Raw genomic sequence first — 12,052 nt, 5'->3', positions numbered from 1 at the left:
TTTTAATGTATTATTGTGTGTGTTTTTGGACCGAATAAAAATTATATTCATGTGAATTATATGGACCCTAGTCATCGTATTACTACAATTGGTTGCGCGTCCACTATGCATGAGCTTCCCCCTTCCTTGCAACCAATCATAGGCGCCGGTGGGTGGGGAAAGCAGGGAATACGAGATTGATTAATGAGCGGCCGGCATTTTCAAAGTAATTGTTGCCGCGTATTCTCTGCACAGCTGTTCCTCGCCGCGCTGGTGATCGGGGAGCGGTATGAGCCGGGGGAAGAAAAAAAGCGAGCGCCAATGTAGGTATGACTGAGAACAGCAGAAAAAAAGGTAAGTATACTGACTTTAATTTAAAAAAAAAAAAAAATAAGATCGCTAGTGTAAAAACGCACACGCACGAAACGTGCTGAACACGGACATACTCCATGTGCGTTCCGTGCAGGCACGGACCCATAGACTTTAGCAGGTCCGTGCCTGTGTGATGACGGCCAAAAATGGACATGTCGTCCGTGTAGAAAAGCGCACACACGTACTTATCACACGGACACACGTTACGTGTGATTTTACGTGTGTGTGCCATCTACCATTGAATAACATGGGTCTCCGTGTGTACGTGTCTCCGGTACGTGCAAATACGTACCGCACACGTACAAATTACACGGATGTGTGTTGTGGGTCTAAGATGGAGCAGCATTATGCATGGCCAACGTCTGCTCTATTCATTCTCTATGTGGCTGCTCAGTATTGAGATCGCCGTTTTTCAGCAGTCCTATAGATGGCACCCCATCTGTTGATCCATATTATAACAGAGAAAAAAGTTGGGGATAATAATTCTGTGTTCTCCTGATCGGTACATGCCTCAGCGTTCAGTCCTCCACAGGCAACCCTTTACTCTATTGAACATAAGACCTTCAAGATCAAGTGACTTTGGTGTGTGAAGCCCCACAGGTGTTGTGTCGGTGCATTACCTTCAGGGACTCCACTCGGCTGGATCTTGTCACCGGTAGGAAATCTTCTATTTGTCGTGACGCCACTCTCAGTATTGCGGCCAGTAGGGACCGCCACTGCAGGTTGAGGGTCGCCTGGGGCTGATGGTATGTGCAGTTAGTTGGAATAGCCTCCTGAGAGTGAGGCAAGCCCCAGGGCCCGATGTAGGTGCGTAGTACCACAAGGCGCAGAATAACTCCACACAGGCAGAATGTCTTTCAGGGTTTTTACTCACTTCAGGTGGCAGGGTGAGTAACCCGGGCGTAGCTGGGATGAACCAGGCGGGAACCAGGTGTCCTTCAGGCTGACTTGTGAGGGTGACTACTAACTCGCCTTCCTTAGCCCTTGGTGGTTTGGGGTGACCCCGACTTTGAGTCCCTATGGGGGTCACCCAGGGAAGTTGCTGAAGCCTCACTCCCCTTCGTTTGCCGTGTGCTTGTTGCCTGGGCCAGATCACTCCAGCTTCTTGCCTCCTGTGAGCTATGGGCCCTAACTGTGGCTACGTGGCTGCGGCTTTTGTGGTGTTGTGGCGTGGGCTTTGAGAGCCCCACACCGGCAGGTTTAGCAAAAAAAAGCTGGATCTATCTCCGCTTCGGGATCTGCCGCCCGTTTGGGCCTGGTACTCTCTAGCAGTCTCCTTACTTCCCACTCCGTGCTCTCTCTTTAGCTGAAGATGGATTTCGGGTAGCACTCCTAGTTGACCGTTCTCCCCCGTCAGTAGCCACTGCGCGGGCGCTGTTAGACAGCAACAGCCCCACAGGTCTGCTCCTCACTGAGCCCTATGGAGTTCTGCTCTAACTGACTCACTGCCCCTCCTCTCCTGTTCTTGCCTACGCCACCTAGCAACCAGATTCTCTTACCACACCCCCTGAGAGGAGATGGAGGCTTTTGGCCCCCTCCACTATTCCAGTGAAGGTCAAGGCTTTTCCCCCTCCTGGGATCCCCAGGGGTCCTCCCATGGGTACATGTGTGAGAGCTGATTACTATGCGCCTGTGTACCACACCCCTGTCAGCCTTCTGGATTACCTGTATTGTACTGTCCCCAGCATGGGTGCAGTACTCAGTGGTGCCTGACCAGGTCAGGGGCGCCACAGGTGCACCACTCTCCTGCATAACTAAAATGAAAAATCCCATCACAATATCAAGGAAGTTCCACATGTAAATACACATACACAGTACACACGTTTGTCAGATCTAAGTCATCTAAGTCAGAAATACACTCAAAGTGGTTGTTAAGTCATTCACCCTCTTTAGCAGATTCTTCCAAACCCTGACAAATTAGAAGTCTGCTATCATCATCATCATCAATATTATTACTGTCTGTATAAATGACATAGTGCCGGAAAAAAAACAACCTTGCTTAAATGCATCTGTTTGAGTAACTAAAACCACTATTGCACTATGTTTTTTTAAAATGTCACCATCGAAAAAGAATATTTAGCAACCCAACAGTTATGAAAAAAAAGAATACTAACCTCTTTAACAGTTGCAACATATAGATAGTTAATGTCGACCGGGTCCATATGAATGTTTTCGAACACAGGAGTTTCATCTTTAAATGTGTACAACTCCTCTGGACACCTTGCATTGTAGCCTGGCTTTAAAGTAAGCTGAATCCCCCCCAAAGATAAAAAGTAAAAATAATTAATATACAAATTACAGTTAAGTGTCACATACCATAATGTTTAATCAATCTGACTAATTTGAAGCACTGATAACGAACCAAATGGGCCAGAAAAACCCTTAAGAGTCTGACCAAATTGTGCCAAATCCTATAATATTTATTCACTTATATAACGCCATTAATGCCACAGCGCTTTACATACATAAGGAACACTGTCCCCAATGGGGCTCACAATCTAAATTCCCTATCAGTAAGCCATTGGAGTATCGGGAGGAAACCCACGCAAACAAGAAGAGAACATACAAACTGCTTACAGAGTTGTCCTTTATGGGATTGAACCCAAGGATCCCAGTGCTACAAGACTAAAGTGCTAACCACTGAGCCACCGTCATGAAGAAAGAAAAAATTAAATCATTAAATTATGCTGCAAAAATTGTGTAAAATATAAACCAAAATGCAATGAGCTAGTGGAGCACAATATGCAAGGTCTGTGTTGTACTCACAATTGATCCTGAGCAGTCTGATTACAGAGTGTAAAATATACGACATTCACATGGAATGTAAAAAGTGCCAAGTTCATTACCCTGAGGGGCTATCTGCTGGTGGCAGACGCAGCTGGGTAAAGAGGAGACCTCTGCCTTTCTATCTGCAAGCTATGCTTGTATTGCTGAAAACCTAGAAAGCTGTTTGCATCATTGTGTGCGCTCTGAATGGGATATTATATGCCTAGCAATGAAAAAATGCATTTGCCACTTTTTGCACTCTATATGAATGTAGTATATGTTTCATCTTGCAATCACACTGCTCAGAATGTGCCTGTGTTAATGCTGTTGACAGCTAAAGAACTGATTCCTTACTATAGGTGCTTGAATGTGGGCCAGAAGTACCAAGGAGCACAGGTGATATAATATATAAAGCTGAGTATACAGTGCCTACAAGGAATATTCAACCCCCTGCAGATTTAGCAGGTTTACACATTCGGAATTAACTTGGCATTGTGACATTTGGACTGTAGATCAGCCTGGAAGTGTGAAATGCACTGCAGCAAAAAAGAATGTTATTTCTTTTTTTTTTTTTTTTTTTTTTTTAAAATTGTGAAAAGTTTATTCAGAGGGTCATTTATTATTCAACCCCTCAATCCACCAGAATTCTGTTTGGTTCCCCTAAAGTATTAAGAAGTATTTCAGGCACAAAGAACAATGAGCTTCACATGTTTGGATTAATTATCTCTTTTTCCAGCCTTTTCTGACTAATTAAGACCCTCCCCAAACTTGTGAACAGCACTCATACTTGGTCAACATGGGAAAGACAAAGGAGCATTCCAAGGCCATCAGAGACAAGATCGTGGAGGGTCACAAGGCTGGGAAGGGGTAGAAAACCCTTTTCCAAGTAGTTGGGCCTACCTGTCTCCACTGTTGGGAGCATCATCCGGAAGTGGAAGGCTTATGGAACGACTGTTAGCCTTCCACAGCCTGGACAGCCTTTGAAAGTTTCCACCCGTGCCGAGGCCAGGCTTGTCCGAAGAGTCAAGGCTAACCCAAGGACAACAAGGAAGGAGCTCCGGAAAGATCTCATGGCAGTGGGGACATTGGTTTCAGTCAATACCATAAGTAACGTACTCCACCGCAATGGTCTCCGTTCCAGACGAGCCCGTACGGTACCTTTACTTTCAAAGCGTCATGTCAAGGCTCGTCTACAGTTTGCTCATGATCACTTGGAGGACTCTGAGACAGACTGGTTCAAGGTTCTCTGGTCTGATGAGACCAAGATCGAGATCTTTGGTGCCAACCACACACGTGACGTTTGGAGACTGGATGGCACTGCATACGACCCCAAGAATACCATCCCTACAGTCAAGCATGGTGGTGGCAGCATCATGCTGTGGGGCTGTTTCTCAGCCAAGGGGCCTGGCCATCTGGTCTGCATCCATGGGAAGATGGATAGCACGGCCTACCTGAAGATTTTGGCCAAGAACCTCCGCTCCTCCATCAAGGATCTTAACCCCTTAAGGACGAAGCCAGTTTTGTCCTTAATGCCCAGGCCATTTTTTGCAATTCTGACCAGTGTCACTTTATGAGGTTATAACTCTGGAACACTTCAACGGATCCCAATGATTCTGACATTGTTTTTTCGTGACATATTGTACTTCATGATAGTTATAAATTTAGAACGATATTTTTTGCTTTTATTTGTGAAAAAATCGGAAATTTGATGAAAATTTTGCAATTTTCAAACTTTTAATTTTTATGCCCTTAACCCAGAGAGTTATGTCACACAAAACAGTTAATAAATAACATTTCCCACATGTCTACTTTACATTAGCGCAATTTCTGAAACAAAATTTTTTGGGGTTAGGAAGTTAGAAGGGGTCAAAGTTCATCTGCAATTTCCCATTTTTTCAACAAACTTCACAAAACCATTTTTTTAGGGACCACATCACATTTGAAGTGACTTTGAGAGGCCTAGAGGCTACTTTACATGCTGCGACATCGCTAGCGATCTCATTAGTGATGTGAAATTCTAGAGCGCAAGTGCGATCTTTCGAGATCGTACATAGGTCATTTTACGCATGTGCGATCTCGACAGGTCGCACTTGCGATCTAGAATTTCACATCGCTAATGAGATCGCTAGCGATGTCGCAGCATGTAAAGTAGCCTTTAGTGACAGAAAATACCTAAAAGTGACACCATTCTCAAAACAGCACCCCTCAAAGTACTCAAAACCACATCCAAAAAGTTTATTAACCCTTCAGGTGCTTCACAGGAACTAAAGCAAAGTGGAATGAAAAAAAGCAAAAAATAAAATTTTACCTAAAATGTTGTTCTACCCCAAATTTAATCACTTTTAGAAGAAATAACACAACAAAATGAACCCCAAAACTTGTTACCCACTTTCTTATGAACGCGCCAATACCCCACATGTGGTCATAAACCTTTGTTTGGACAAATGGGAGGGCTCAGAACATAAGGAGCAATATTTGAATTTTGGAAAGCAAATTTGGCTGAAATAGATTGCGGGCACCATGTTGCATTTACATGTCCGCTAAGGTACCTAAACAGCAGAAACCCCTCACAAGTGACACCATTTTGGAAACTAGACCCCTTAAGGCTTCTATCTAGGGGTATAGTGAGCATTTTGGATCCACAGGTACTTCACAGAGTTTGATAACGTTACGTTGTCACATTGAAAATTTTCATTTTTTTCTCAAAAATGTTGCTTTAGCATCAATTTTTTCACTTTTTCAAGAGGTAATTCCAAAAATTTGACCCCAATGTTTGTTACCCACTTTTTTATGAGCGCGGTGATACCTCACTTGTGGTCTGAAACCTTTGTTTGGAGAAATGGAAGGGCTTGGAACGAAAGGAGCAATATTTGAATTTTGGAAAGGAAATTTGGCTGAAAAAGATTGCGGGCACCATGTCGCATTTGGAGGACCCCTAAGGTACGTAAACAGCAAAAAAACACCGCAAGTGACCCCATATTGGAAACTAGGCCCCTCAAGGAATTTATCTAGATGTTTGGTGAGTACCCTGAACCTCCAAGTGCTTTACAGAAGTTTATAATGTTGAGCCATGAAAATAAAAAAAATAAAATTTTACCACAAAATTGTTACTTCAACCAGATAGCTTTTTTTTAACAAGAATACACGGAAAAATATCAGCATAAAATTTATTGTGCAATTTCTCCTGAGTATGCTGATACCTTATGTGTGGTCGAAATTAACTGTTTGGGTGCACAGCAGGGCTCGGAAGGGAAAAAGTGCCATTTGACTGCACAATTGGCTGGAATAATTAGCGGACACTATGTCGCATTTGGAAAGCCCCTAAGGTACCTAAACAGTGGAGGTCCCGCACAAGTGACCCCATTCTGGAAACAAGACCCCTCAAGGCTTTTATCTAGGTGTATATTGAGCATTTTGAATCCACGAATACTTCACAGAATTTGATAAGCTTAGGTTGCCATATTGAAATTTTCATTTTTTTCACAAAAATGTTGATTTAGCGACACATTTTTCACTTTTTCAAGAGGCAACAACAAAACGTGTACCCCACAGGTTGTTATCTAATTTCTTGTGAGCGCAGGGATACCCCACATGTGGCCAAATACCTTTGTTTGGATAAATGGGAGGGCTTGGAATGGAAGGAGCACCATTTGAATTTTGGAAAAGTTGAAGTAAATTGCGCGCACCATGTCACATTAGCAGGGCCCCTTGGGTACCTATACATCAGAAACCCCCCACAAGTGACCTCATTTTGGAAACTGGACCCCTCAAGGATTTTATTCAGGAGTATAGTAAACATTTTGAATCCACAGGTACTTCACAAAAATGTTGCTGTAGCAACAAATTTCTCACTGTTAAGGGGGCTTTACACGCTGCGACATCGCTAATGTGGAGTCCTTGGGGTCACGGAATTGGTGACGCACATCCGGCCGCATTAGCAATGTTGCTGCGTGTGACACCGATGAGCGATTTTGCATCGTTGCAAAAACGTGCAAAATCGCTCATCGGTGACATGGGGGTCCATTCTCGATTATCGTTACTGCAGCAGTAACGATGTAGTTCGTCGCTCCTGCGGCAGCACACATCGCTATGTGTGACGCCGCAGGAACGAGGAACCTCTCCTTACCTGCCTCCCGGCCGCTATGAGGAAGGAAGGAGGTGGGCGGGATGTTCCGGCCACTCATCTCCGCCCCTACGCTTCTATTGGGCTGCCGCTCAGTGACGTCACTGTGACGCCGCACGGACCGCCCCCTTAGAAAGGAGGCGGTTCGCCGGTCACAGCGACGTCGCCGGGCAGGTAAGTATGTGTGACGCGTCTGCGCGATGTTGTGCGGCACGGGAAGTGATTTGCCCGTGTCGCACAACAGATGGGGGCGGGTACCCACGCTAGCGATATCGGGACCGATATCGCAGCGTGTAAAGTAGCCTTTAAGCTATGTGGCCATGATCCAGCGACACGGCGTCTAGTACACAGTGTCAGCCTTCCTGCAGAGATGTGAGTGTTGTCCACGGGAGAACGCAGCTGCCCATGCCCACAATTTGGGTTCAGGCTGCTGTGGACTTTAGTTCTATTCTACCTGCAGAAAACACTCATCTCCGCAGCATAAATTGACATGCTGAGGCTCGGGAAGCTGCGCCACAGGTCGATTTATGCTGCGGAGAAAAGAAACACAGTGGGCACGGGATTTCTAAATATCCTGCCACTGTGCTTCTACTGCACAACGCAGCGTTATGGACGCAGGAAAACACTCTGCGCCCAAAACGTTGAAAACCCTGATTGTGGGCACACAGCCTAAAATGCTACAATGGATGAATGGATAGATGTCAAACATATATAACGTCCCACCCCCCTGCATATTCTAAGCTGGCGCCCTTTAGTGCCTTTCATGTGACACTAAAGGATGCCTAGCCTTGTATTTAGCCCAAAAAAAAAAAAAAGAATTAAAATAAATGACGTGGGGTCCCCCCTATTTTTGATAGCCAGCTAGGGTAAAGCAGACAGCTGTAGCCTGCAAACCACAGCTGACAGCTTCATCTTGTCTGGTGATCAATTTGGAGGGATCCCCAAGCTGTTTTTTTTTTAATTATTTATAAATAAATAATTAAAAAAAACCAAAACAAACGTGGGGTCCCCCCAAATTAGATCACCAGCCAAGGTGAAGCTGACAGCTGGGGTCTGGTATTCTCAGGATGGGAAGAGCCATGGTTATTGGACTCTTCCCAGCCTAAAAATAGCAGGCCGCAGCCGCCCCAGAAGTGGCGCATCCATTAGATGCGCCAATTCTGGCGCTTCGCCCCAGCTCATCCCGCGCCCTGGTGCGTTGGCAAACGGGGTAATAAATGGGGTTGATACCAGGTTTGTAATGTCACCTGGCATCAAGCCCAGCAATTAGTTATGTCACGGCGTCTATCAGATACCCGACATAACTAATTGACAGTAATAAAAAAAAAAATTGACAACAAAAAAAAATTTATTTGAAAAAACACTCCCCAAAACATTCCCTGATTGACCAATTTATTGAAAAGAAAAAAAAAAATCCTCTGTAATCCATTTGGACGTCCCACGTCGACTCTGGACCTTCTAGAATATGGGGGACACGTTCAGGGAACGTATCCCCCATTTTCTAGTATTGCAGACCCTCCATTTGAGGAGAGTGGGTGCAAAGAATCTGCACTCACTCTCCCCGGGTCACAGCTGCAGACTCCGTGCAGCAGCAGCAGCAGCCAGCGTCTCTGAACACAGGAAGCTGACAGCCGCGCTCTGCACGTGTGTCAGCGTCTGCTGTGAAGGAGCTGGAGGAGGGGGCCGCGGGGGATCAGCGCTCCGACAGGTATGTCTGACACCGGGGAACACCGGGGGGGATAGGGGGGGACCCGGCAGGGCCTGGGGAGCAGGTTTCTGTCGCATGTGTTATGGCACATACGACAGAAACCATAAGAAAAGTGTAAATGCGGCCGGCGCGCTGCTGTGCTCGCCGGTGCGCGCGGCCATCTTGGATTTTCGGGAGGGGGTTGGGGGCCGGGGGGGGCACTTTGGGGATACCGAGGGGACCGGAGGGAACCGGGAAAAAGATTTATCTCCCATCTGGCATGTTTGATCATGCCAGATGGGAGATAAATCATTTTTTACCGGCGCGGTCATTTACTATAACTTGATGATCGGTATACGGTGTATACCGGTCATCACGTGACTGGGGACCGGAAAAACCGGCCTGAATCATGATCTCCAGGGTCTCAGCTACCCCCGGTAGCTGAAACCCCGGAGATTTTCTGACGCTGGGGGGCGCTATACACTTATTTCTGCCTGCCGTTTTAAAACGGCAGAAAGGAATAAGTACCCTTTTTTGGTGCCGTTTTAAAACGTAACGCGGTCGTAATGGGGTTAAGATGGGTCGTCATTTCATCTTCCAACAAGACAACGACCCAAAGCACACAGCCAAGAAAACCAAGGCCTGGTTCAAGAGGGAAAAAATCAAGGTGTTGCAGTGGCCTAGTCAGTCTCCTGACCTTAACCCAATTGAAAACTTGTGGAAGGAGCTCAAGATTAAAGTCCACATGAGACACCCAAAGAACCTAGATAACTTGGAGAAGATCTGCATGGAGGAGTGGGCCAAGATAACTCCAGAAACCTGTGCCAGGCTGATCAGGTCTTATAAAAGACGATTATTAGCTGTAATTGCAAACAAGGGTTATTCCACAAAATATTAAACCTAGGGGTTGAATAATAATTGACCCACACTTTTATGTTGAAAATTTATTAAAATTTAACTGAGCAACATAACTTGTTGGTTTGTAAGATTTATGCATCTGTTAATAAATCCTGCTCTTGTTTGAAGTTTGCAGGCTCTAACTTATTTGCATCTTATCAAACCTGCTAAATCTGCAGGGGGTTGAAGACTACTTGTAGGCACTGTATGTGTATGTATCGTATGTATGTGTGTATGTGTGTGTGTATGTCCGCTAAAGGATCTGCACCATCACATTTACAATCACGAAATTTTGCACAGACGCCTCATTTGACTCAGGGGACGTCATAGACTATGTTTTGAGGGGAAAATTTAACCTCGCGCTTCAGTTATTCGCCAAAAAACCTGCTTACATTAACTCCTTCAGCCCCCAGGCACTTTCCGTTTTTGCGTTTTTGTTTTTTGCTCCCCTTCTTCCGAGAGCCGTAATTTTTTTATTTTTCCATCAATCTTGCCATATAAGGGCTTGTTTTTTGCGGGACGAGTTGTACTTTTAAATTAAACCATAAGTTTTACCATATAGTGTACTGGAAAACGACAAAAAAATTCCAAGTGCGGAAAAATTGCAAAAAAAAGTGTGATCGTACAATAGTTTTTGGGATATTTTATTCACTGTGTTCACTATATGGTAAAACTGATATATCTATGTGATGCCTGAGGTCAGTGCGAGTTTGTAGACACCAAACATGTATAGGTTTACTTGTATCTAAGGGGTTAAAAAAAATTCACAAACTTGTCCAAAAAAAGTGGCGCACGTTTTGCGCCATTTTCTAAAAACCCGTAGCGTTCTCATTTTTTGGGATCTGAGACTCATTGATGGCTTATTTTTTGTGTCTCGACCTGACGTTTTTAACGGTACAATTTCTGCGTAGATGCTACGTTTTGATCGCCTGTTATTGGATTTTGCTCAAATTTGCGGCGACCAAAAAACGTAATTTTGGCGTTTGGAATTTTTTTGCCGCTACGCCATTTACTGATCAGATTAATTGATTTTATATTTTGATAGATCGGGCATTTCTGAACACGGCGATACCAAATATGTGTATATTTTTTATTTTTTTAACTCTTTAATTTTCAATGGGGTGAAAGGGTGGTGATTTGAAATTTAAGGTTTTTTTATTTTTTAAAACTTTTTTTTACTTTTTTTTTTTATTTTACTAGTCCCCCTAGGGGGCTATAGCGATCAGCAATCCGATCGCTCTTATCTATCTGCTGATCACAGCTATACAGCTGTAAACAGCAGATACAGTCACTTCCTGTTTAACCCTGCTCCGAGGCGGGAGAAAACGAAAGTGAAACTTCGTAGCTGCAGGCGTCATCACAAGACCCTGTGCTACGATGGCAACCACCGCAAGTCACGTGATCATGTCACGTGACTTCCGTTGGGGGCGGGGTAAGTAACTGTCATGGCGGCGCCCATAAACATATCGCTGCCAGATTTTGGCAGCGAAATGTAAGGGGTTAATGGCTGCGGATGGAAGCGATTCCACCCGCGGCTAGCAGGCACACATGTCAGCTGTTGAAAACAGCTGATATGTGTGCGGATCGCCGCCGCCTGCCCACGGCAGGGGGCGGGGATTAACGACACACAATCCATGACGTACCCAGTACGTCATGGGTCGTTAAGGGGTTAAAGTCAATGGGTCTGCGAGCTAGAGGTTATTAATAGGAGTTGTGATTTGTTGCTATAGGCAACAAAGGACATTCTTAGTATAAAAACTTATGTGTGAGGTAATATGATTTTGGTGAAGAGACGGACAAAGAGAGAGAGACAGACAGACAGAGACATAGAGAGACAGAATGAGACACAGAAAGTCAGAGTGAGACAGACTGAGACAGACATACAGACAGAGACAGACTGAGATTGACAGAGACAGACAGGGAAAGAGACAGACAGACAGGGAAATACACAGACATACAGAGAAAGAGGCAGAGAGGGAAAGAGACAGAGACAGACTGTAAGGGAAAGAGACAGACAGGGAAAAAGAAAGAGACAACACAGACAAGGAAAAAGACAGACCGAGACAGAGGCAGACATGGAAAGAGACAGAGAGGGAAAAAGAGAGACAGACAGGGACAGAGAGAGGCAGACAGGGAACGAGACAGAGACAGACAGAGGCAGACAGTGAAAGAGAAAAAGACAGACAAACAAAGGCAGACAGAAAGGAAAAGAGACATACAGAGAAAAA

The 12,052-nt window shown here is 44.9% G+C and overlaps 1 protein-coding gene across 3 annotated transcripts in view; it reads right to left on the bottom strand.

Annotated features, from left to right (window-relative positions):
- Positions 1-12,052, bottom strand: part of PLXNC1 (plexin C1) — a 346,034-nt gene that overhangs the window by 284,730 nt on the left and 49,252 nt on the right. For all 3 annotated transcript variants that reach the window (XM_075344806.1, XM_075344807.1, XM_075344808.1), the window contains exon 3: positions 2,466-2,600. In XM_075344806.1, coding sequence (XP_075200921.1) covers positions 2,466-2,600 — 135 coding nt within the window. The remainder of the gene's footprint in view (positions 1-2,465; positions 2,601-12,052) is intronic.

Source organism: Anomaloglossus baeobatrachus, chromosome 4 (assembly GCF_048569485.1).
Source record: "Anomaloglossus baeobatrachus isolate aAnoBae1 chromosome 4, aAnoBae1.hap1, whole genome shotgun sequence".
Taxonomy (NCBI): domain Eukaryota; kingdom Metazoa; phylum Chordata; class Amphibia; order Anura; family Aromobatidae; genus Anomaloglossus; species Anomaloglossus baeobatrachus.
Note: the sequence above shows the minus strand (reverse complement) of the source record. Positions and strands in the feature narration are given on the sequence as shown.